This window comes from Hermetia illucens, chromosome 5 (genome assembly GCF_905115235.1).
Source record: "Hermetia illucens chromosome 5, iHerIll2.2.curated.20191125, whole genome shotgun sequence".
Taxonomy (NCBI): Eukaryota; Metazoa; Arthropoda; class Insecta; order Diptera; family Stratiomyidae; genus Hermetia; species Hermetia illucens.
The window spans coordinates 91,828,107-91,855,422 of NC_051853.1; the positions used below are offsets into that span (position 1 = coordinate 91,828,107).

Below are 27,316 nucleotides of genomic sequence, written 5' to 3' on the forward strand. Positions count from 1 at the left end.
GTGCTGATTGAACGCCGCCACCTCTCAGCCTTGTTGAATGTCAGAACATATAGGGGGGCCAATATAGACTCGGATCACTATCTCGTTGGCATGGTGCTCCGAGCTCGAATTACGACACCACCTAGAATCCTCTCTGAAAATCAGGTGAGAGTGAATACTGAAGCCATCCACAACACAACCCTCCGCGACACCTATAAGAGGGAAATGGATGCCGCAATAACCGCAGTCAGCAGAGGTCCTGGAGATGAAGCATCAACAAATGATCTTCGCAACCACCTGAAGAACGTTATCATTGATACGGCTACAAACATATTTGGCCCCAGCCGCAAAAAAAGTCGGAACGGCTGGTTTGACGATGAATGTAAGCTAACAACGGAACGGAAGAATGCCGCATACCGAGTAATGTTGCATTCTCAAAGAACGCGAGCACGTGCAGAGACTTATCACGAACTCCGTCGAGCGGAGAAGCGACTTCGCAGACGGAAAAAGGAAGCCTGGGAGAACCAACAAGTCTGTGAACTAGAAAAGTACAGAGAGCAACTGCACCAGGCGCGGAAGTTTTACCAACAAGTCAGCAGGATGAAGCCTTATACACCTCGATGTTCATCCTGCCAAGACAAAGAGGGAAATCTTATTTCCGACAGAATGGGCATATTGGAGGGATGGGTTGACTATTTTGATGAGCTACTAAACAACCAGAACATCGGCGAGCTGTAGGTCCCGCCAACTGAAGACGACGGACAAATTCTGCCACCACCAAGTATAGGAGAAACAGCCCGTGCAATTCATCGGCTTAAAAATCATAAGTCGCCAGGAGCCGATGGAATTACAGCCGAATTAGTTAAATAAAGAGGCGACCAGTTACACCAAGTGGTTCATCAACTTGTGCTCAAGGGGTGGGACAGCGAATCAATGCCTGACGATTGGCAACGAGGCATTATCTGTCTAATACATAAAAAGGGAGATATCACACAGTGCAGCAATTATAGAGGTATCACGTTGCTGAGTACCATTTATAAGATATTCTCCACTATCTTGCTGGCCTGGATAGCCCCATACGCCCACATCATTGGCCCATACCAAAGAGGCTCCACTCCAGGCAAATCAGCAACAGATCACATTTTCTCTATGCGGCAAGCGATGGAAAACTGTTGGAATATGGGCAACAGTTGCACCATCTGTTCATCGATTTTAAAGCCGCCTACGATAGCATAGCCAGGGTAAAACTCTACACGGCCATGAGAGAATTCGGTATCCCGACGAAATTGATAAGACTGACTAGGCTGACCCTGACCAATGTGCGAGCCCAGATAAAAGCAGCAGGATCACTCTCAAGGCCATTCGACACCAACAACGGTTTACGACAAGGGGATGCCCTATCATGCGTCCTCTTCAAACCGGTCGTGATGCTGAGGTAAATTCAAGAGGTACGATCCTCTTTAAGTCCACCCAACGTACAAAGTGCCGTACTGACGTACGTAGCCTATACAATGACGAAGTCTATGAGCGATACCATGACAGTCCGGTTGTGGATAAAATCCAGCTTAATAGGTTACAGTGGGCGGGTCACTTAATCCGTATGGATGAGGATGATCCCACCCGGAAAGTCTCTAAGGGAAATATCTATGGTAGAAAAAGAAGACGAGGCAGACCCTACCTAAAATGGAGTGATGGCGTAGGTCAGGACGCCAGACAGCTTTTAGGGATATCGAATTGGTGGACCTCGGCGCAAAACCGGGATGTCTGGAGTTCCTTATTATTAAAGCAGGCCTAGACCGGATACCGGTTGTTGCACCGTTGATGATGATTGTGACACAACTTTGTAATATTTTACAATAAAAAATCCCTGAAAGTTATTCAATCTATATACTTATAGATGATATAATAATCGTTTAGAAAAGTTTCGTCATTTTCTGAAAAAAAACCTGAAAATGGCAAATGTTTTTGCGTTATAAGTGGGTTAACTTTTAATTATTTGCATTTATATTTTTTACGTATAGAATAAACTACTGGAAAATGTTAGGAGCTAAAATCAAAAAGATCAGGAGATTTCGGAAATGTAAATGAAAAAATAATAATTTGATTTAAAACACAATAATTTCAAAATCAGTTGGTTCGTCGCCGGAGATCTCGCCGTCAACTGCAAGTAATAAATATTTTTTTCCTTCAGATTTTCTCCTCTGTGGTAAGGGAATCGGTTAGTTTAAATTGCGTTCATAGTCATAGGTTTGGTCCAGATTTTAAGTAGTTAAATAAATTATATACAATAAAGACCCCGAACTGACAATTACCCAATCATCACTTGTAACCGGGATACTTCAACTAAGTGTAATAAATGGAAGAGGTAGACAGCACTTGAACTGTTACCTGTTTCGCGATAAATTATCAAACGACTTATTATAATATTTTCGAAACGATATAAATGTTAGTTTGAAATTGTCTATAAAGCAATTTTATATACAACGTGAATTGAATGTAGGTGCTATTGTCAGCGTCATGTCTCATCAGTGCATTCACTTTTTACGTTGCCGACATTGCAAAAGTCGATGCAATTGAAGTTCCAGAATGACGTTGACATTAGTACAATACGTAACAAAATATATGTATGTACTATAGACTGGCAGGTATTTGAATTATATTCTTCTAGATTTGGGAATTAATGATTCTAAATTGCTAAATTATGAGTTATGAAAGTAAACTTATGAATTAATGACTATGTTGTTATACAATTAGGGTTATCAGATAACATCTAAATTTTCCGATTTTTTTATCGTTTTTCTACTCGTAAATAAATATTGTGGTGATCCGAAAGAAACGAATATTGCTTATTACCGCATATTTTGTGTTCACTTTATATGACAATGACGTCAGACATGTGTTAGAGTACGATAGATTCACATGAAATAGACCTTCTATAACTTCCCATCAAGTTTTCCAAATTTATGCCATATATTTTCTTTTATATTGACACAAAATTATGTACTCCTAGAGTACACCTAAGGCAAGTTTTTGGGCAATTTAAAAAGAAAATCATGGTAATATGCTATTATTAACTTTATTTGAGCATATATCGGAAGGGGATTTCGCATAGATGCACCGCTGCCATTTTTACAGATTTGTGATTTGAATGGCTTCTGAGAACGAGCCCTGTTTCACTTTTTGGGGTCCCCATTTTGAACCCTCGCGCCGCTATTTCACCCAATATCAGAAATATACTCATTTTCGAAAAGTACAAATCAATCCCTTTCATATGACATCCCACATTACCATATTCTTCGAAAAAGACATTTTACAGCCCTCGTTCGCATATATGGGTAGCCCTCCCTTAAACCTAGCACAAAGTGATGCCACTCGTTGGATTTAAAAGGACTCACAGACCACGAGTTCTCATCAATTTTCCTGATAATAGTTTTAGCCGTTTCCGAGTAAATCCGACAGACAGACAGAGACAGTGAACCGATTCTAATAAACACACCCACGGGTGATTACCAGCAAAGCCGGAAACGGAAAAATTATGTGACAAAATGATACTAAATGATACTTTTATATGAGTGTACTTAAGTTCAGGTGAAAAGAAAAGATTTTCACCTCTGCTGTTGTTGTATTTTTTATCATATCCACGAATGTTATATCGTGTAATTGTGGCTATCGAATTTTTTTTGGAACTTTGCTTTAGGAGAGAGGGGGTTGAGGAGCACTACTTCTAAACACATATTAGACGATACAATGAAAAGATTAAAACATTCATCGCCACGTAATATAGATAACACACATAAGGCCAAGAAAACAAACATATCCGAGTCAAAACAAAATTATTGGCACAGCAAAAAAAACCAATGGATTCTAATGAACAACCAACGAAATTCGAACTTCAATTTTGAAGTTGTTTCGGAATTACAACTGTAAGACAAGAATGCATCGAACTGGAAAGCCATTAAATCACATCCCCGTGTCCAACAGAGAAATCTGAAAAAAATCATAGTGATGCATCTATATGAAATCTAGGCCTCAAAATATATCCCGTTCGGATATCTGCACAAATAAAGTTAATAGTAGTATATTACCATGTTTTCAAAATTTACCGGGAAACCCCCTTTCAGTCCATCTCAAAAGTTCAAACGCCATCAGCATAGGCAATAATATAGGACACAATTCTGTTGAGTACGATCGAGTTCCGCGAATTGGCGGCGCAATTTACGCTGGCAGACGTGACAACAGACGCCACGCGTTTTAACCACGCCCTTATCAGTCTCAACGAGGAGACAATTGGTTTGGTCACGGACGTGTTGGAGGACTATTCACAAGGGCAAATTAAAAGAACAGCTCATACGCCTGTTCTCAGTGAATGAAGAAGCGAAGCTGAATCACTTGCTGAACGAGCTGACGCTAGGCCACCGTACTCCCAGCCAGCTGCTTCGTGAAATGAGGCAACTGGGTGGGGATAAGGTCGGATCAGAGCTATTAAAGCCCCTCTGATTGCAGCGGCTCTCAGAGAGCAGAAACTTGGGGTCATTGGAGGTGTTGTCCGCCATAGCCGATATAGTCCACGAGGTGCACGCAAGAAAGTGGCCTGAAAGCAATCGTGGACACAGTGTCAAAATTTACGACGACGTAAGTTATTTTTCGTTCGGAAGGTAGATCTCGATTGCAGTCACGGTCGAGGTCTTCTTCCCGGAATAGACGTTCGCGTAGTCGCACGCCGGGACCCTCATCGGGCCCGAAAATTTGCTGGTACCACCGTAAATTCGGAGCTCAAGCGACTAGATGCACCACCGGATGCTAGTTCAATGCAATAAAAAACTAGCCTCACTGGGTGTCTCGGCGAAGGCGCTAACCGAAGCGTAGTACCACGTAGCCTTTAAATATTCGACCCTCTGAGCGGCCCCGTCCAAGCTCGGTATCGGTGCAGTATCAACCGCAGAACTGGCGAACTCCTCTCCCATCCGTACTTACGGCTACAGGCAGGTGAACGTGAGTCTCGGACTGCGCCGGACGTTTTCGTGACGATTCATTTTGGCAGACATTAGCACCCCCATTTAAGCGCAGACTTGCTGTGTCACTATATGCTGTTGTTAGATCTGCAGAACAAAGTCGTAATAGACCCCTGCCTGCGCGAACGACACCCTTTCCAGACCATTGCAGACCATTGCATTCGCGCACTCCTCTGAAAATATAGCAACATCATTACTAAAAGTACTTCGTAGTTTTTTCCTATCTTCTCAAAGATTTTGACGATCTCATAAAACAGGGTATTTGCAGACCTTCCAATAGCTGTTAGTCATCTCCACTCCATTTGGTTCCTAAACCAACGGCGATTGAACACCTTACGGAGATTACAGGTGTCTGAATGCTCATACAATTTCCGACCTGTACCCTATTCCTCTCACCCATGATTTCCCGCATTCACTAACAAATATACCGTATTTTCACGACCTTTGGATCTTGTCAAGGCGTATTACCAAATCTCTGTTGCTCCCGAAGACAGACCGAAAACGGCTATCTCACACCTTTCGGACTCTTCGAGTTCACCCGGATGACATTTGGCTTGTGCAACGCTCCGTAGACTTTCCAGAGATGCATACATTCTGTCTCTAGAAACTTAAACTTCTGTGATGATATTTTGGTCGCCTCTTCTTCCAAATCTGAGCATTTGGACCATCTCGAGAGTATTTTTCAACGTCTCCTTGAGGGCGGGCTCGTTCTAAACGTTGAAAAATGCAAATTTCTACAGAAGCATGTGAAATTTCTCGGTTACATGGCATATGGCGAAGGATTGCATTAGCACCACTGATACATAGATCCAAACTGCGTCGAAGATGTGGAGGGGAAAATCATTTGGCGAAGGACTGCAGTAAGAACCCTCACTGCCTTCTATGCAGGGAAATCAAAGATCGCGATTGCAACCATATAACGGGTATGACCAGGGGGTGGGGTATCATCTAGCTGATTCTAAATCACTGCCAAGCCGCCCAGAACCTGCTAGAACAGAGAGTGTATGAAGAGAAAATCAGAGTTGCTATTGTCTGCAAACAATACTAAAGCCTGCATCAAAGCGTTTGGGAAGCAGACATAATCGAGCATTGCAGCAAACCATGAAGCATTGTGAACACGATTTCATGAAAAAACCAGAAAAAGGTTAGTCATCAAGACCATTTGATAAGGATACATTTATTGAAGTGGAACACGGAGCCATAGAAAAAGCATCGCGACTGTCCCAACAGATATACCGAGTATGTAACGCGTCCATACCAAGGCGAAAGCGCAACCCTAACTACTGGTGGAACGCTGAAATATCTAAACGTTGTACGGAATGCCTGAAGGTCGGAAGGCGGAATCAACGCCCAAGAGACACGTCAGAGTATGAACGAAGGTACCTCGAATATAAACAAGCACGCAAAAAGTTGCAGTGGGCCATCACGAAAAGTTAAAAATTATTACTTGAAGCGGCTGTTTGATGAGGCAGACTCCGATACATGGTGGGGAGCGTACAAGTCGGTTAAGTCGACAATAAAAGGCAGAAGGTGCCCTCCTATTACGCGCCCTAGACTATTGTGAGAGACAGATTCGACATTGTTTCCCCAATATCCGAAAGAATCTTTCTAATGACACCAACGAACGCCGAAAAATCCCTTCAGTAACTACACATGACGTCTTGGACGCAGTGAAAAGGGTGCGGGATACCGGAGCAACCGACATTGATCGAATCTACAACGAGGCACTAGAACTGGCAACTATTATAGAATGGTACCAAGCATGTCCACACAGGTATTTGCAGATTGCCTAAAAAAGGGTCCTTCCCCGTAGAGTGGAAAATAGAAAAGCTTGTATTGATCCCGAAGACAAGTAAGCCGATACCATCCTATAGACCTATCTGTCTTCTGAATACAATAGGCAAGGTCCTCGAACGGGTAATCTATAATCGACTATATCCAATAATTGGTAGTGGCGGTTATTTATCAAATATGAAATTTGGCTCCCGGAACGCTTGGTCAGTGGTTGACGCTACTAAACTGGTTTTTGAGCTAGCCAGAAAAGCCTAGCACAAACGCCAAAATATATATTAAATATAATCTTCGACTACTTGCGGAAGCTAGTTTATGTTTCGGACGAAGGGTCGAAGTTGTAACAGCAGGATTTCCGCAGAGGTCTCTTCTGGGTCTTCTGGTATGGAACTAAGCTAGCCGTTGTCGTCGGACTCGCAGATGACCTTGAACTGGTCGTAGTATCCAATTGCATTGGAGCGCATGTTCATAGCTCTTAGCCATTGCTGAAATACCTGTGAGTAACATTCGACTCTGAGTTGAGTTTTAAACCCCACTTAAAGCTTACTGGGCAGAAAACAGCGACTATCAGCTCAAAAATGGCAAGGATGTTTCCAAATATAGGCGGCCCGAAACACAGCCGGCAATTATTTTTAAGGGGAGGGGGGATGATTCCGTTGGTATGAGCCTAAACAAGCAAAGTAAGCGTATGAGGTCATTGGCTGTATGGCACCAGGCGGAGAATGGCTGGTGGATACACAGGCTTATTACAGGCATAAGTAGGTAGCCTATGCGGAACCAATGTGAGCCGAGTTACGATTTGAATCAGTTCTTAACCGGACGGGTTATATATAGGTTCGGTCTCGATGAATTGCCCGATTGTCCCCCGTCTGAAGGTACAGCTGGATATGCAGAATACGCTTTCTTCACATACCCAAGATTTAAAAGCTCAAGGAGAAAACTTGAAACGGAGCTAAATACCCGCTTAACGGTGAAAAATTTGGTAAGGTGTAATCAATTACAGCATGGGATGCGGTAGCAACAATGTCGAAACGGATCCACCAGTAATTAAAAGAAGCAGAAACGCAGCGAAAGTATAGAAAGGAAGTTATGGTACTGCAGTTAACTCCACGCAAAGCGGTAGCTGCTCATTTAGAGTGAACAGCTAAGAACTGAATACTTCCGCGAAGCAATATCAGACCGGTCGTCCCACGAGAAGAGTGTGGAAAAAATATGGGTTTTAGTCCGTAAAAGATCCTAGAGAGAGGGAGTCCTAGATTCCGTGATTCCATGATGCATTTTCCCCAGTAAGAAAAACGCGGATAGACAGACATTGAACCGATTTTGTTTACAAAACAAAACCTTAAATAAATGTCCAGACGAAACCCTGAATACAAGGTTTAGTGTAAAAAAAGTGTCCTTGCTAATAAACAGGCTTTCCAGAAAATATTCAAACCAACATATACCCTTGCCAAGGATTCACATCATTGGCCCTGTTACCAATGTTCAATGAGTCAGTACCCGAACCAAAGGATATGGACTTCCGAATAAAGCACTGGAAAGCTTAGTTGAGTAGGGAATGTAATTAGAAACGAAACAATGTAATCGAGATTTTCATGTATTTTTTAGATCGGAAAACCTTTTACATAGGAAGGGGGTAGGTAACGACTTCCGTGTTATTGGTGTAAGTTCTTTTGGAATTCCTAAGTAATGTGCACGATAGTTCTCATGTGTCTGCCCTTACGAAAGGAATTGCTGTTACAAGTCTAAAGGGCGGCAGACGTGTGGTCATTCAATTTTGCTCTCATAACGGCTATTTCCGTCTACGTATCTCGACGTCTCTCATTTCCGATTCATATCCAGTTTTATTTCCTGACGAATAGTTGACATATTTTCACGATTCTCATATATGTTGTCCTTTTAGTAGACTATTCATCCTTTCGATTAATAATCCACAATAACAAGCAACCACAACTATATTACTCAGCGGGTGGAGGAAGCATCGACGGTATTATTGCCGACAAGTGGTTGTACTATATACAGGAGTGTGCGGACTGGGTACCGGATCACTTCCAATATAAATAGAGTGATGCCTTTCGTGGTTATCCTTAATCGAGTTGGTTAAGCGTTCCGAAACTCGTCGCCGATACACGTGGAGAATCAAACAGTTGAAGTGCTTTCCCGAGAGTACATGCACTTGTATCAAAATTCGCAGGACTGTATGAATTGAAAGGATTTATAATTCGTAGTTGGGATTTGGTGTAGTTCAAGAGTGATTGCAGTATGAAGTGGTTGCTGCCGTTTGGAATAATTATTAAAATTTTGCCATTAGTCATTATTGCAAGTCGTGAGTACCGAGTGATTGTGTAATGTGTGCCTGTGTAGAAAGTGTTGAGTATTTGGTTGCATGATTCTCAAAGGAAACGAAGTCATTAGTTAGTGCATTCATTACAGGCAGATTGTTTAATTTTTTTAAATTAAAATGTTGCAATATTAAAAGATAGCAATTGTTCGACAAAATTCTTCCAATGTATATGAGATGAGAAGAAGGTTTATATTTTGTTATGTTTGGAGAGCTCTTCCTCCGAGTTAGTAAGAAATGCAGTGCAAAAATGAGAGAGCACTCATAAATTTGCTTTCGAAATCAGTAATTTCCGGAGTATTTTCAAGGACATTTTTGAAACAAAAATCCAGTGGTCGGGTTTTTTGTCTATTCCGTTACTCATAATAGCAAACTTCAGGTCAAAAAAGGAAGTCAATTCCGCTTTAGAAATTTACCCTGAAATTCAGGAATGAATAAGTGTGAGTAGCTTTGACATTCATGGAATTTTTAAGATATTTTCGCTGTGCCATTAATTTTTAATGAAAATACCATAGACTATATTACATCAAACAAATACTGAACATTATTCCTAACGAAGTGTCCAGACTAAACGAATCATTCTCTAAAACTGAAAATAGTGGAATACAACCAATTGCTCTCAGTTTAATATGAATTATTAAATACATGGTGGAAGAAACGCTGATTTTATTGAGCATAGACATTACATCAAGTATGCTAATGTTATCAGAAATGTTACCTTTGAATAATTAACAACCCATTAAATAAGAAATTTCGCTCTGATTGCGCCTCATATATTGAAATTCGCTCATTTATTATACCAGGCAAGCCGCTGCTTTCACATGTTCGTAGTCAGAGTGGATGTTCAATAACACATATTTCGATCTTGAGGAAGGAACGGACTTATAAGGCTTAAGCATCTAAATATACCCTACCCCGGCCGATTTTCGTTCCCAGAGATTGATAGATTCGGTCGCTTGTTTGGGTTATATACCTTCCAAACAACTCTGTTATACAAATTCCTCATTGAGGTGCCCAGGAAATTTAATATTTGGAGAAGTCCAAGTTAATTGGGTAAAACTCCTTAACAAGTTAATTGCTCGTGTCGTTCTAATGAATTACTTCAATTTGAACTACAATACATTGTGGAATATAATCTCGAATGGGTAAACCATTTCATTCCGGATGTGCCAAAGTGTAGCATTTCGACTGTGAAGTTGTTTCTAGGCTAATTGTTGCTAGAAAATATTTAGATAATGTGTGTTTTTGCACACGCATATCAGAGTCCTGGTGGGAGCGGTTATTCTCTCCGGCTAAACTTTCCAATTTTTTTTTGATTATCCTTATCGTAATGCAATTCATGAATGATTTGATATTTAATTTCACCCGGACGTAAAATATACAATTGCACGTGCAAAAGGCACAGGATCTGAGTTCAAATATTTCAATTCATTCTATGTAGCAATAATGTTTTCATTTGCTCTTTGATTTGTGCGATTGTAACAGAATAGTCTGTTAAAAGGTACGTGATGGCAATCAAAAAGGCTAGCACTGAATAGTTTTGACCATTTCAAATTATTCAGATAATAGTGCTTCAGGAGTGAACATTTTGAAATAGGTGTATATTTTCACTCTAGTCCCCATCGAGTAATTCACATTTCACAATCATTTACATAAATCGAAACTCGAATCGAATCCACAATTTCAACATTGGAATATTAAGTCCACATACAAAGTTCAGCGATCTCAGTACTGTAGATTGAGTCGGCTACACAGTTTTCTCAATAGGAATGAGTTCGGAGGACGATAACGTCCCTGAAAATCAAATTCGAATATTCCCATCATGTGTATAGGATGTGATGTATAATATTTATCTAACACTCAAGAGGGAATTCTAAGATGCAACCTTCTAAGGAACTTTGGAGCCGCCTTATCATCTGCTACAGAATTTGACTGGAATATTGTCTTCGAAAGCCGCATACCTCGTTGGTTAGTTAGATACTTCTTCCTGAAGTAGACCATTGGTTTTATTTAAGACATAAGGATTGCTATTAGTGTAAATCTCAGTAGCGAAAGAAGCCTTATAGGAATTTGGGTCTATATTTGGATTTCATTGAGAGTTGAATATGTCTCGTCGTCTGGGATTTCTAACGTTTTCCAGTAGTAGGCCACATTTAGTAAAGGTAGAGTTTTTAAAAGCACCCACGGAAGAGTGGAGAAGACACGGAGGCAATTTCGATTAAAACTTGTGACGGTGCAACGTTATAGCTCCTTAAAGAGGGGCTTTTAAAGTTTAATGTAAAAACGAAACCTTATTAAAATTGGCATACTGTCTGTCAGAGTGTGTTACACGCAGTTTTCTCCGAAACAGTTTTGCCTATTCGAATGAAATTTGATGGACACACTATGAATTTCCACACAATCAGTGGAATGGAGTTTAAGGGGGGAAACCTGTTCTTACTGTTTGAAATTTTTTTAGTGAAGATAATTGAATGCAATTTGGACATTATATTAGTCATATTTCGAACAAATTTTGAGAATGTTTTGGAATATAAATTTTTGCACAAATAATAATCACACTGCATTAGTCCGCTAAAAGTTATAACTAAACTTCTCCAACTGCGGAACATATAACTACTCTAATTTTAATCCGTAATCAAAAAGGTTTAAATTCTGGATTACCTATTTATTTTCTATGAATATGAACCTCAATACAGGTAAAAATAATTAAAATTAAAATTGAAAAAAATTACTTTTATTTTTGAAAACAAAGTCAGAATACCGTAAGCTGGGCGTTTCGAGTATAAAGATTTTATGTGAGGAACTCTCTCTTCACATTTTTCCATTCCTCTTGCAAAATACTTCATATATTGCCAAACTTTAAGATATAAATATGTACATATTAATACTAACAAAGAAACAAACATTGTATATTACCGTATACTATTATATTATATATGCCTTTCAACACTTGTGTCCCCTATATTGCTACCAAACCTTGAACTCCTTGATATACTATTATTAACTTTATTTATGCAGATATCGGAATGGGATGTATTTTGTGCAACCATTGTGATTTTTTTCACACTTTTTGGTTGGATTAGTTCCGAAAATATGACCTGCTTCATTTTTTGTGGCACATATTTTGAGTCTTCACTCAAAACCAAGACCAGTTTTGAAAAGTACTAATCAAGCCTTTTCATTTGATACCCCACGTGAGTCTATTTAGTGAAAAAAATGTACAGCCCCCTTTCGCAAATATGAGGAGCCCCCCCCCCCTTAATCCCAACAAAACAGATGCCACTTGCTGCATGTAAATGGACACACAGACCGCATGCTCTCACCAAATTTTGTGAAAATAGATTCAGCCGTTTCCGAGTAAATCAGGTATGACAGACAGACAGACGCACAGGTAGATATTGACCTGATTTTAATAAGGTTTCGTTTCACACAAAACCTTAAAAAGACCCATAAAAATACGATATCAACCCAAAGGTTGGTTCATATTCTTCGTAATTTGATTGGGAACCATGCTTCCAGATTTCATAATAATCGGTTCGTTACCTTTTGAATTCGAATTTATTCATTCACTTCCAAAATTGTTCGAAAAGTTACCTTTTGAATATAAAGATATTTTTCACTTTTAATTACAAACAAAATACAGTTACACTAAATACAAATGTACTCGGTGTGAAATTTTCTGTCCAGATAACCACAAAAATCGGTTAAATGGTCAGTTCCAAGCAAAAAATGTTTAATGAAAATTTTCCATGCATTTTATGCACCGTTTTTTTCATACCAAAATTTCAATTCTTTCCTGCAATACTTTGCCAAGAATCAACAACATCGGATCGCACTGGTCAATCGAAAACAATAAAGATAGGCGACTACAACTTGGACCCGTTGAAAATTTCTCCTATCCAGTGTTCCTTTTGAAGGCAGGCCTAGTCTGGATACCGGTTATTGGGTCTTTGATGATGAATACTTTGCCGCGATTTAGGAAGGGGTTGTATATCTTCGAACTAGTTCCCAAGAGTACGAAATGCGGTTCGGAGTTCGGATATTTGCTCTTTGTCTGCTCTTTGATTTATACAGCCCTTCATCCGTAAATTACTTGACACGCCATTAAAGGTTGAACTTCTAAAGAGTGCAAATCAAAAAACGAGAAAGCTTGATGCATTGACCAAAACCAGCCAAACTTTGAAGACAATGTTTCTTTCATTGCAATATCTCTCAACTTCACTGAAAAAGCATTGGAAAAATCAGTCTTCGCAGCCAACCAAATTTGAAAACAAAATGTCAAAATGTTGCGCTTAAATGAAATCAAGGCCTCAAAATATGCCCCATTCCTATTACTGCCTAGATAAACTTACTAATATGACAGTATATTATGAACTTTTTTAAATTGGTTGACAACCCCTCCTAGGAATACTGAATTTTACAGCCACATAGAGGACAGTATCACGCATAATACTGCGTTTCGTAAAAATTCGGCTAGTGTCAAAGTTAGAGCAGTTCAAACTTATCAATTTCGCGCAAATTTACAGTATCTTAAGCCATGCAAGTAAGACGCTGACGTGACAATTGACGAAAATAATTGATGTCCAAGTGAAATATTAAAGTTCCATTTATGAAGAATCCAGTTCTCCCCAGCTCTCTTTTGTATTCAGTGTAAAGCGTATGAGGTTGACTATTATCAATATAGTGCTTTCCAGATCAAATTATTTGTGTAAATGAGTGTTTGGAAAATAGAAAAAATGTTGCTATTTTCAATCACGCTGCTTCCAGGTCAAAAATAAGGTCTCATGGGTTGTCTCTGTCCTGGACGAAACTGCCAGTCAATATTTTTGAAATACCAATATTTCGGGAACAACTTGTTTCCTTCTTCAGTGTCGAGCGTCTACGGGTAGCAATTACAAGTAGACTCTCGGCAGTGAAAATGAGAATAAGTTGTTCCCGAAATATCGGTACTTGCCTAATAAAAACCACCACTAGCGACGAAGATGATATTGCGCTTCAATCCATTGTATAGTAGCTCAATAACTCAAAAACTCTGGTCGCCAGAGTCTGTGTGAGAAGACTTCAATCAGTTTTACAAAGAATAACTTTAAACTCTAATTGCAGTTTAGATCTCTTGTGGAGGAGGCAATATACACGGCTCTAAGATTTAAGCAGCACGTAATGTGTACAGCGCGCAGCGTGGCAAGCATAGGCAAAAGGGATCATACTTATCAATACGTAGCATTTAGTGCAGTATATCTAATATGTAGTATTTACACTCAATGGTCCCGGGCTTGTGAATGTATTGGGCAAGCTTATTCATAAACATCATAGACCCTCGCATCTAGCAGTATCTACCTGTGAGGTAGTAGGTTGCAAAAGTGATAGTGACCTATCCAAAACTGAGTGATTTAAATATCTATCTGTTTAAATTGTGTCGGCTTGGAATTTAGTAAAATATTATTTCGCCCTATAATTCCGGCATGTTTGTGAGTACGGCCCAGGTATTGACATTTTCGATCTTTTATTATGGCTGTTCTTGATGGTATTCGTCTTTAGTCCTACTCTGCTCGTCCCGACTATGGAAAAGAACAATACGGTAAAAGTCCACAAACTCTTCACCATTGTCGTGATATCCATCCATCCAAAGCCGTTTTTCCCCATCTCATACTAGAATAAAGAATTATCGCAGTCCGTCAGGGCTTCCAGATCACCTATTACCAAACTCTCGCTTTACTTACAACAAGTCGCTAATATAAACATATTTAAATGGCCATTCGTTCCCTTTGTACTTAGCTCGTAATATTTGTGCATTCAGTTTATCAGACCATTAAATTTAGTATTCAAAGTTTTAGAATGCAAGAAATTTGTACAAAAGTGACAACTTTGACCTATTATAACTCTGTTAGTAACAGTGCGATGTACACTACTTGGTAGCATCATGCTCTATATTACTGCGAAAGTTGATGATTCTAGGATAAACTTAAGGTGGCTTATCAGGCAATTTCTAAAAATATAGTTATAATAGATATAGTAATATACTATTATCAACTTTATTTAAACCGGTATCGATATGGAGAGCATTTTGACACCTAGATAATATGGGCATGGACCACTATATTTCTTTTCAGATATTTGGGCAGGGTTGTTTCTGAGAACGGGTCCCTGAAGTTACCAACCATTTTCGGACCCACGTACTCCCCCCCTTGCAAACACTATTAAAATTAATACCTGCTGACCATATTTGGTGAACAAAATGTACACCCCCTCCCCTTTGTGTGTATAGGGACTCCTTGCTTAAGCTCAACGTGAATCTATGTTACTCACTGCATGCAAGGGGATTCAGGAGTTCCACTTTTCTACCAAATTTCGTTTCAGTAGGAGTAACATTTTGACACCTAGATAATATTATAGCTACTTTCGCAATTTGAAGTAATCGGATCTTCACATTTCAAATAAGTATCCTAGTTTAGCGAAAATTGGATTCTTGAGAGGTTTTTCTGAATTTGATGAATATATAGTTCTTCATATTCGCCCACATTTCATATTAAAACAAAATTTAGAATACTGTATAATACGTTAACAAACCAACGAAAAGTTTTTTCTTAAAAAAACTAACACCTTTTGCCCAAAAAGAATATAATAAAAGTCTGAGAAATACTTTGCCCAATTGGTGCAGTCGGTCATCAACATAATACGAACTCATAACTCCCTCAATTGACAAAAGCAATAAGTTTATTCGGGTCAATTTAGGCCCGAACTAATCGATTTCGCTCTTGTTATAATTCGCCTTCAGGTCATATTTACGAATTTAATTTTTAAACGGGGACAAGAACCTCCAGGGCAGAATTGAGGAAGTCTAATGAATTGTGTCTTTCCTAGAAGAAACCGTATTAGCCAAAAGTGGAATAATCCCTTCTAATTCAAAATATCAGTTCACACTGAGAAAGTAAGTTCGAAAGAGCTGAAAAAATCTAATCGAATCTTAAAAATACCCGAGGAAGTATTGGAATAGTTGCCCGAAAAAGATTTTGATGAAGTGTTTTCCCACAATCCCCGATGTGTTAAGTGTCAGATATTTCTCCTGGCGATTGGAAGTATCTAAAGTCGAAATGTTCAACTTGAGTTCTTTCATGTCAATCGATTCACTATTTTTAGCTATGGCAAAATTATTTGAGAAACTGCTATTGAGAAGTTTAAATCAATAAAAAGAAAAATCATCACCACTTTGGCTTTTGTAACAAAGATACGACAAGCTTCTTAGTAGATGTGTTTGCGTTCACTCTAGTTCTGTTGCATCAAGTCTTGCCTTTGTGATTGAACCTGGGAAGTCGTGGTAAAATGCAATATCCTGTTTATCACATAAGTAAATATGAAAGAAAATTAAGGAGGGAACCAAGGAAATAAAATTTCCTCGTTATAAATTTGACACTAAGGATTTATTTGCTGAAACGAACTCGAAAAAGAAAAGAAATGAAATTGTATATATTGGGTTCGGGATAAAGAAATGTCGTATTTGTGATGCAAATTTGACGCTTTATTTAACATGCTTATAATTATCCGATTTAAGTCAAATATGCGCTGTTTTGTTCCCAAACTTGTTGCCATTTAGAAGGCAACTTCATTATCCCCCCCCTTATAAACCGCCCCCCCCCCCCCCCCAATTTGCAAAAAAAAACAGACAGCCAGTTTTCGCAATTCTCTTTTGGGGCCAACTTAATAAAATTAAGAGCGTTTTGCATGGATCGGAAGAGATGGTGATCACTTGGTGCCAGCTCCCGACTATACGGTAGGTGCAATAGGACATCCCATCGGAGCACCAGTCGCTTCTGGTGGGTCATCAAAGATGTGTGAGGTCGAGCGTTGTCCTGGTGGAACACGACACCATTCCTATTGACCAATTCTGGCCGGTTCTGGTCAATCGCCTGCTCAAACGGTCGAGTTGCTCACAGTAGAGGACCAAATTGAGGGTCTGGCCATAGTTGAGCAGCTCATAGTGGATGATTCCCTTCCAATCCCACCAAACACACAGTAAAACCTTCTTGACCCTCAATCCGGGCTTGACGATGGTATCGGTCGGCTCGCCGCGCTTCAACCACGATCTTTTTCGTTTGAGATCATCGTACATGATCCACTTTTCATCACCAGTCACCATCCACTTCGAAAATGGGTTGAATTCGTTCCGTTTCAGCAGTGCATCGCAGGCGTTGATTCGGTCCAAGAAATTTTTTCGCGTCAACTCTTATCGCATCCAAACATTCAGCTTCTTTTGGAATCCAATCTTCTGCAAATGGTTCCAAACGATTTTATGGTCTATGTCCAGTTCTTGGCCAATCGAGCGAGTGCTCACATACCGGTCTACTTGGATGATTACATTTTTACCTCTCAGATAGTAAAAACGTAAAATATGACGAATTTCTTGCTTGGTGGACTTAATCTTTGACGCGCTATAACTTGAGACTGAAACGTACGATCGCAACACTGTCAAAGAGGCACTTGTAGCGCAGATTGTCGTCTTCAAATCGCCGTATAGTATGACCCGATGCGATATTGACAAAATACGACATTTCTTTTTCCTCAACTCAATATATTATAAAAATATGTAATAGAAGTGTAGCAAGTGAAAGTGGCTAATTAAACACAAAAAAACAAACGAAATGGTGTGAAATACTATAGTTGAATCAAATTGCTACATAAAAAAATAAAACGGGAAACCGAAAGTTGAACGCTTCAGTTATGAAAGGTTTTGTGTTTTCTTATGTGAGGAGTCACCCGTTTCACTTACACATAGTTTAACATTCAATTACACATTATTTTTCTTCTTTTTTTTCTCCAGCCTTTGTCCCGTTCATAAGCATTGCGTCATTTTGTTTTATCAAAAGCTTGATTTGGATGCAATCGCGGGGTTTTCAAATCCCAATCCAGCGTATCAAGCCAACAGTTTTTCGGCCGGCCTTTTGGTTGCTTACCATCGACCTCGATGTTCAGACCAATCTTGCCACCCACGTTAGCGCGAATTAAGTGACCATAACATCGAAGACGTCTCTCTAGCAATTTTGCCACGATCGATGCAACCCTATATCGATTGCCGATATCCTCATTTCGGATGCGAGCAAAGCGTGTCACGCGACTAGTAAAACGCAACATCTTGGTCTCCATTATCGCAAGACGCCGTTCATTGTCTTTTATAGTCGGCCAGCAGTCAGGACCATAGAGAGCGACAAGACGGACGACATTATGGTAAATTTTAGATTTGAGACATTCGTTGATACGTCGATCACAAAGAACACAAGTTATGGAACGCGACTTTGTTCAGGTTACGCTAATGGGTTAAATAATTTCATAACGCAATTCTCCATTGGCTGATAGCATTGACCCCAGATATTTAAATCGCTCAGTTCTGAGCAAGTCAATGCTATTGACAGTGATTGTGTCTGTTTCATGAGGATCGGTCGTTAAAAAATCAGTTTTATTCAGATTGAATCTGAAACCGTGTCGGATGAGGTGATCATTCCATTTTTGGACAAGCTGCTCAAGATCATTTTTGCTATTAGACGCTAGGAAAACATCATCTGCATAAAGCAATTTATAGGGCGATGGACGTTGGATTGTCCGTGTGACAGCGTCCATAATAGCAACAAAGAGGAGTCTGGAGAGGTCAGTAGTTCCGCAATTCTTAGCAAATCCGGCTTGATTTACGGGTATTTGAACGATTTCGCGAATATGGTTGTCAAGAATGCGTTCAAAAATCTTCACAAAATTTAGCTTTGGAAAGTGTTGTGTCGATAGTCACTTTCATATGCTTCACACAAGAGATTCAACATTATTAGCAAGTGAGAAGATGTTCACCTAGAACAGATACAACAAGTTGAGACCCGGAAGCTTAATGCTTCAGGTATGAACGATTTTATGTATTTCTTTTGTAAGTGTATTTGAGTACAGAAGGCTTCCATTTGTACGTAGCTCTTAATGTATATGCATTTAGCATGTCGAACTATTCTAATCTGTGTGATATGGATATTCAGTGTTTTAGGTTGCAGTAAACTTACACAAAAGAGGCAACTTTGAGCTGCTGAAACTTTGTCACTAATATCACGATTTTCATGCCCCATACCATAATCTACATTACTGAAAGTTTTTATGATTCTTCGATAAACTTAAGAGAACTCTCTAAGAGAACTCTCTAATTCCAAAAAACATAATAATACAAGTATATTATGCATTAATTTAAGTAGATACCAGCATGGATTGTATTTCAAGGCCCGGGCGCCGTATAGGGACAGCTTCGCGAATTTTTCGTTGAGTAGCCCCTGAGAATAAGTCCGTGATAGATATGGTCACTTTTGACCTCCACATTCCCCGCTTTTTCAACAATTGTCAAAATTAAGACCAATTTCGAAAAAACCGAGGCTTTCCACTTGATATGCCACGCGATTATAATAATAATAATCTTTGGCACAACAATCCATATTGGATCAGGGCCTTGAAGTGTGTCAGAGCACTGCATTCAAGACCGTAACGGTACCCTACAGGACACTGCAGGAGGCAATGTGGTCAGCATTACGCTCGCCCGACATTATTACCCTGATTTAACTCAGGTACTCATTCACAGCTGAGTCGACTAGTATCCGACGTCAAATCACGATACAAATCCCACTGCCGCCAGCGAGATTTGAACCGCCACCTTCCGTACGACAGCCTTGAGCTCTAACCACTTAGCTATCCGGACACACGCGATTATACCCAGTAAAAAAAATTGTACACCCCCTCTTGCATGTATGAAAACCCCGTTAAACTCAACGTGGGACTATGTTACCTACTGCATGCAATGGGATTCATAGGTGACACCTTTCTATCAAATTTCGTATCAACAGGAGTAACCGTTTCTCAGATAGTTGGTGTGCCAAACAGACAGAAAGTAAACCGATTTAAAAAGAATGGCTACCTTTCACAAAGACATGGAACCCACTTTTTGGGCTGGGAGAACGTTAATTTATACAAAAGATGACGCAATTTTGTGATTTTTTTTTTGATGACCCAGTTGAACCAATGCTGTAAAAATGAGGAAATATTAAGAAAATAATGCAATGGCAGCAATTATTCGGAAGCGTCTGCGAAACAAATAGAATTGCTGTCCCACTTGTAGCTCGACGCTGGTTTATCTGAAATCAAAAAATTAGAGTTCTTTCATTATATGGTTCCTTCCCGAGCCGACCCCGCTTGTGAACGGGACAAAGGCTGAAGAAAAAGAAGATTATATGGTCCTTTCCCTGGGTTACGCTCGAATAGTTTTTCAAAATTTCAATTTTTTACTTAATTTAAAGCGAAAAACGTGATTTTTGCAGAAAAATTTGGAATAAAACGTTCATAAGTGTTTTGTATCGGATTCTCATGCGTTCTATTAAGGCTGCCACATAAACTGCAATCCCAGTAAAAGTTCCATGCAAGTGCTTTGGTGAGATTTTCCAAATAAGTTGGTTCGAAGATAGGCTGGATGGCATCCAAAGCATCCTTGGTAAGCGTGTGTTTGAATGAATCCAATGTTTTAGCAGCTGTAGTTTTTTGCCATTCGAACCACGAGTCCGCACTAAGTCATGTGTGAGACACGGCTGCTTAAACCGTTGTACGATCCTTAGTTTTTCTTCAATTCATATCAAATTCTTCCACAGTATTCTTGAAAAGCTCTTAATTTAGAAAATCAATGACAAAAAAAAGTTTAAAAACGTTACCGTCCCATATATTCAACACAAAAATATGGCACCCATTGATGTAAAAGTTTTGACAGAATTGAATATTGTGTTACTGTTAAGTTTCCTTAACTTTATAGGGGTTATTTTTTTACTAATTAAATATAAAACAAGCAAAATATGAAAAATCATAAGAAATCTATTAAAAATCTAAGAGGATTGTATTTTCATCACCATCAATAACGGCACGATAACCGGTGTCCAGTCAATACCTGGCTTATCACGGAATTCCAAACATCCCTGTTTTGCACCGAAATATACTAATGCGATGTTTCTGACAACTGTCTGTCGTGCTGCCTTACACCATCACTCTATCTAAACCAAGGCCTACGATTCTGTATGAGTACTTAGACCGTAGTACTCCATTGCACTCGAAGCACCCACTCATGCTAATTAGAGAATTCACCAATCGCAGCCTATTGAGCCGCATCCACTCGAAGATTGCTTTGTTATATGCGATGCGATCGCCATCTCGATTACGTCAAATTCGTTTCAGCTCCCTCTACAACTTCCCAAGATGCCCGCACTCCTTATCCACTGTTGTGCGTCAAGCGCCCCGTTGGTATCATTGGGAGAGTAGATACCACTACATGGTGAAGCCAGTAATGCAATTTTCACCCCTCCTTAATTAATGATCTAATCATTGCCACTTACGCCTTCTCATCATATCGATCACGAGTAACTGGCTCCCTAGCGTGTCAATGTCCCAATGATATGTCGCAGACAGGTGTTCATAAATGCTTGCAGTTTTCAAGTAACAGTGGAGGTCACTTTCCTTGTGCTACTCTCACTTAGTAACACAGGAAAAGCACTAGCACAGAATAATCTCAAGCTGAACTTGGTGTTGAGATAATTACATTTTCAGATTTTAGACAAGACGGCGAAAGTAAATTTAGCGCTGTTAATGCGTCCAGCGACCGATGCCACCGCAACAGAAACTACGCTTTCTGGATATACAAATTAATCAACGCCTTTGATGTTCGGCTCATTAATGCAGACAGGTAGAAAGCGATGAGCTGCCAGATTGATATCGTTGGTTGTGTTGGCGTTTACCATCAGTCCAACTTTGCCTATCTTTTCAAATCCAGTGCCAGTTGGCCAATCCCAATGATTCGGGGAGAGAGCAAACAATTGGTTCAACACTATAGTCGAAGCGTCATCGTCATCGTCTGTCCTCCTCCACATCCTCCGGACAAAACAGCATTAAGAACGCAGGACGATCGATCTTTTTTATGCGTTTAAGGGTTCTTTAAGTCATTATATTTACGACGGCAGGGACCGCGTAGATAACTCTCCAGTTGTCACACTCAAAACGAGTGCCCTTCTTTACGATCATCCCCTTCTTCCACTTCCTTGGAAAAGTGTCGATCCTAAGATTTCCGTATGAGTGGGAGTAGAAGATCTACAAAAATCTACCGGTGAGCCATGAATACCACTGCGGGAAAACCATCAAGCTCAGCGGTTTTACTCATTTGGGTATATTGAAAGCCCAGTTGATTACCCTTCTGTTTTGAAGAACAGTGCGTATCCGTTACGGTGACTAGCCATTTCATCCACAAGAGGAAGAACTTCACCGGACGCAATACGGTTACAAATCGGGATGAAGTGTTCCTTCCACTTCTTCAGTTGCTAGCATATGGTTCGTCTTGTCTTCATTAATGTGTAGTCCAAAACTTCGCGCCGTCTGTTCGATCTAGATTGGTTATTTTCCCCATTATATCGATAATACCAGCCTAGATTAGCCTAGGCCAGCAGTTGGGTAGATTTGAAGAGTGTAGCGTCATTGGCTTTAGCTTCGCGAACCAATTGTTTGTCAGGTCACATTAAACATGATAATGCATATTTTTGAGAACGCGGGTTAACTAATTAGAAAATAAGACGAAAATCGGAAGCTCGGTACTTCGGGTCGTTGAAATAATTGAACTTTTTCGGACCTACGTTCTCACCCCTTTTACAACCAGTCTAATATTTGCTTCGAAAAGTACTAATCATTTGATATCCCACATGGCTATATTCGGTGAAAAAAATGTACACCTCCCTTTTACATGTATGTATGGGACCCTTCCCCTTAAGCTCAACATAGAATGATTTTGCATGCATGCAAGGATATTCATAGTTCCCACTTTCCAACCAAATTACGATGAATAGGGGTAACCGTTTCCGGAGAAATGGGTGCGATAGATAGACAGACGGACAGGCAGATAGACAGTAACTAAATTTTAATAAGGTTCGTCTCACATAAACATATCCGTTTTACGTTTGACATATCCGTTTGTGCCAACTCCGAAACCGTTCAACCGATCGCCATGAGAATTGGTGTATATATGTATTTTTCCATGGAAAATATTCCACTTTGTTGTGACTCTCCATTAGGCGGCGCCCACTGTGAAACTTCCACAAAGGATCCAACCGAAAATAATCAGGCCAACAGCACATCCTCCAAGAATCCTTCTGGAGCATATTTCGGCGCACATGCCCGGCACTCGTACGCGATGTGATCCAAAGACCGAAGTGACACATTACGGAAGGGCGACGATTGCATTGCAGGCTATGTCATGCAGCGGAATCCACTCTCCCAGGATGACCGATGAGTGGGTCGCCACAAGAGCACTAGGGGCAGAACAGTAGAGGAGCAGTGCGAGCGTCTCGGGAAGTGGTGGGGGGGGGGGGACGAAGGGCATTTCAGGTAAACGCGAACGATGATACGTAGGTGTGGTTAACGCATTATACCCCACTAAGGGGTAAATAGCAACCATATAGATGTACTTCAGACGGCCGTCCAAGTTCCGATGATATAATATACCCTCCGGTAAGTTTCGGGGCAAGAATCACTTCAGATGAGTCCCATTGCAAACTCGGGCCTGATCATCCTTCTCGAGTACGTGAACATGAAATGCAAGGGCAAGTGATTGCATCTGATGGCATCTGATTTGAAACTTCTTCCAGACCCGAAGAAAATCCGCAGTTTTCCGGCGGTAACGGAATATTTATTAGATTCCACATTAAGCATTATCTACAAAGACTACCTAAAAGGGTGTTCAATCCGATTACTGGAATGGGCCAGCGAGGTAACCATGACTGCCGTCTATTGTCCTCCAAAGTTTAAACTGACTTCTCAGACATTCGAAGAGTTTTTTACACACTGGGGAACAGTTTTTTGCCGCTGGGGATTTTAATCCTAAATTCATTCATTGGGGATTCAGACTAATCACTTCCAAGGAAGGTAGCTATGAGGCGTGCTAACTCGAGACACTAGCCTTGACATTATCTTATCTGGACAGCCCACTTATTGGTCAGCAGATCGACGCCAAATCCCGGGCATGATTGACGTTGGTGTTATTAAAAATGTAAGGCGAGAGTTGATAACGAACGAGTCGTGCTATGAGCTGTTTTCAGAACACCCTCGCACTTGCAAGCGCGCCTCCTATAACAAGCGATGCAAGTAGAAAATTAGCAACCAAATCAACAAACTGGTTGAATTTCCGTAAGTATATAAACAATCATCAGCAAATCAACACTCCCTTGAAAGCAAGAGGTGAATTCAACGGAATAATGACCGTGGTCGCACAGCTTTCTACCCGAAGCCTATGTATCGCTAATCTTCTGGGAAAAAAAGACCTAAAACACAACTGAACAGAAAAAGTCGACCGCTCCATTAAGCTCTAAAGGATCAGCGAGAATATGAGTTTCAAAGTTACTTGCGAAATTTATCACCTACTGCATCAACTGATTTTTCCCTATGGAAGAGAGAGAAACCTGCTCAATGCGGATAATCACTGAAATCAGCAGATGGCAGCTGGGCAAGAACCATTCCTACGCTGAAGGGAAGCTTCTGATTTAGAGTCAAACAAAGTCAAGGTTTAGAGAACAAGTTGTTTCAAAGAATGCCCTAATCACGCGCCAAATGTTGAATGAACTTCCGGGTACCGCAATCACTCACGTGACTCACATATTCAATGTAATTCTACGTTCCGCCTATTTCCCCAAGGCTTGCAAGATTTCAGAAGTTTGAATGACTACTAAATGTGGGACGGACCAAACGCAGGTTGCATCATACAAGGCTATAAGTCTCTTCTCAAAGGTGTTCGAAAAATTACTACTTTTAAAAATATCACCACATTTAGTGGACCAGTTCCGCGTTCGAGAAAAGTATGGTACAATCGAACAAGTTCACAGGATCGTCTCTGAGATAAGGACTGCACTGGAGAATATAAACTATTGCTCAGCGGTCTTTTTGGATGTGGGGCAAGCCTTTGACAAAGTGTGGAGCGAAGTGTCGATTTTTAAAATAAACTAGCTGCTTCCAGTACAGTTTTATGAAATTTTAGAGTCTTTTCTCTCGGAGCACAAATTCAGGCTGAAATACAGCAGCTTCACGTCTCACAATTACAACATCGAAGCTGGAAACCCTCAAGACACAGGCCTTGGACCGACACTGTACATAGATGAGGAGGACCTCGGATCTACCAACTAATCCTAATCTGATAACTTTCACGTTTGCAGATGATAATGACATTTTAAATATCCACGCCAATTCTCAGGTTGTGGTTTCCCGCTCTGTCGGGATGTTATATAAAAACATTTCGACTTATTGACTTTAATCTTCCAGGTGGTCAGGGCTTAATTGATCCGATTTAAATGCCATTGCCGACGGAGGATGCCAGTCGGGATTCGACATGAGTGGCCAGAAATGGAGTATCATTCGCAAACGTAGATGTGACGATATTATTGCTATTTGGCATGTCTGATATGTAGATAAGGTTAACCATCGGTCCTAGTAACCTTCAGTGCACTACGCCATTACATTGATTTTGTGGTCAAACACGGTAAAACTTTTGTACCGAATTCTAAAGATCCGCCAAATTAGATAGAATTCAAAAATCTAGTGAACATTAGCGGGAAGCATTTTCGTAATTCTATACACTAGACCTTCGTGTCATACTCTCTGTGCTACGTCCAGGAACACCAGAACAATACTTCTTCTCCCCTAATACTCGGCTAATTTCCGTCACAATTGTATGAACCTGCTCCGTAGTGTTGTGCCTTTTGCAAAAGCCGAATTGATGTTGAGGGTTTACTTTTTCGTCGGCAAGGAAAGGTGAGATTTTTGCCAGGAGGAGGCTCTCGAAAAGCTTTGACACTATCAATGGCAAACTGCCTTGTTAGTCTTGGGACCACTGTAATTAGCAATGTTTTCCAGCTCCGTAGCAAGTAACCGAACTGAATAATTCTAATGGATAACTAGATGAGATACTTGATAGGAAGGGGTGATAACTCTTTGACCATTTCGCCGGTAATGTTATTAAGGCCATGAGCCTTCTTCGGATTGGCTTTCTGCAGTCTGCAATTGAGAACGTCTTTCGTTCTTATGCAAAACCCGGTGACTCAGTCTGTACCGGTCGCTTCTGAGTTGAAGATTTTTACTGACATGCAATTTCAAATTTCGCCCACTATAGTATTTACAGAAGAGCACACCAAAGTCTTTCATATCTATAGCAATTTCCGACTTGTCTTTACTTCCACCTCCCACATTTTGTAAAAATATTTTGAATCATTCTTAGAAATGCATTTGAAGCTATTAACAGTGCTTCCTATTACCTAGAGAAGTACTAAATTAGAAAGATGTTTTATGAACTTTCGTTTCTCTTCTTGTTCATAAGTGGTAGAGCAAGTAATGCGTAAGTTTCAAGAACCTTGATTGGAATAATGTCATGAAAATATCTCAACTGAAAGTTTTTTCCACCAACGTCATTAAATTTTCTCATTCAAGCGAAATTGTACATGAACAATTTCCTCAGCACGATTCCAGCTTAATGTTGTGTTCAAGGGTTTCTTTCCATAAGTGTTATAGTTACATTTTTGAGTTGTTGGGTAAATATGCATGTGACTTAGGCAAGTTCATTCATTAGACAGTTATGCATAGAATTGTTTGTAACAAATGATTCGTTTTCTGGGAAGTTTTTCTGTTAAGATTGGTAGCGTTTTAAACAAACCTTAAGTTATTCTAAAGCCTTTCAAATGATCCGTGTCAACAGCACAACTTTAAATCCCTGATCCGACCATTCGTTAAAAAATGGCGATTATTACATTCAGAGCGACACTTCCACTAATTTATTACATTATTGTACAATTCGGCTAACATACGAGTCTAGCTTCAAACTCTCCGGATCTGATGTCCCAGTTGCCAGACGATGATTTTTCACATCTAGTTATGCTCTGATTGTGTTCAGCCAGGCAGTCGCAAAATGCATGTGATGCATTTGCTGCAGCCCATCAGCGTGTACATAGGGTGCAACTATCCAAATGTGCACTGAGGGAAATTCAAAAAATGTCAATAGCTTATCGGTTAGAAACACTAATCCTATGAATTTCAGAGAAATTACTATGCAACGTAGTCACTAGTGTATATGCTCACCTTCATACGAAAAAGATAAGGATCCCAGTAAACTCTCACCATAAACTGTAGG

At 40.1% G+C, this 27,316-nt stretch overlaps 1 protein-coding gene across 1 annotated transcript in view; it reads left to right on the plus strand.

Annotated features, from left to right (window-relative positions):
- Positions 1 to 8,552: 8,552 nt before the first annotated feature.
- Positions 8,553 to 27,316, plus strand: part of LOC119656744 (tyramine beta-hydroxylase) — a 48,839-nt gene continuing 30,075 nt past the window's right edge. Inside the window, exon 1 of the mRNA XM_038063303.1 lies at positions 8,553 to 9,108. Within this exon, the coding sequence (XP_037919231.1) occupies positions 9,045 to 9,108 (64 nt within the window). The 5' untranslated portion in view covers positions 8,553 to 9,044. The remainder of the gene's footprint in view (positions 9,109 to 27,316) is intronic.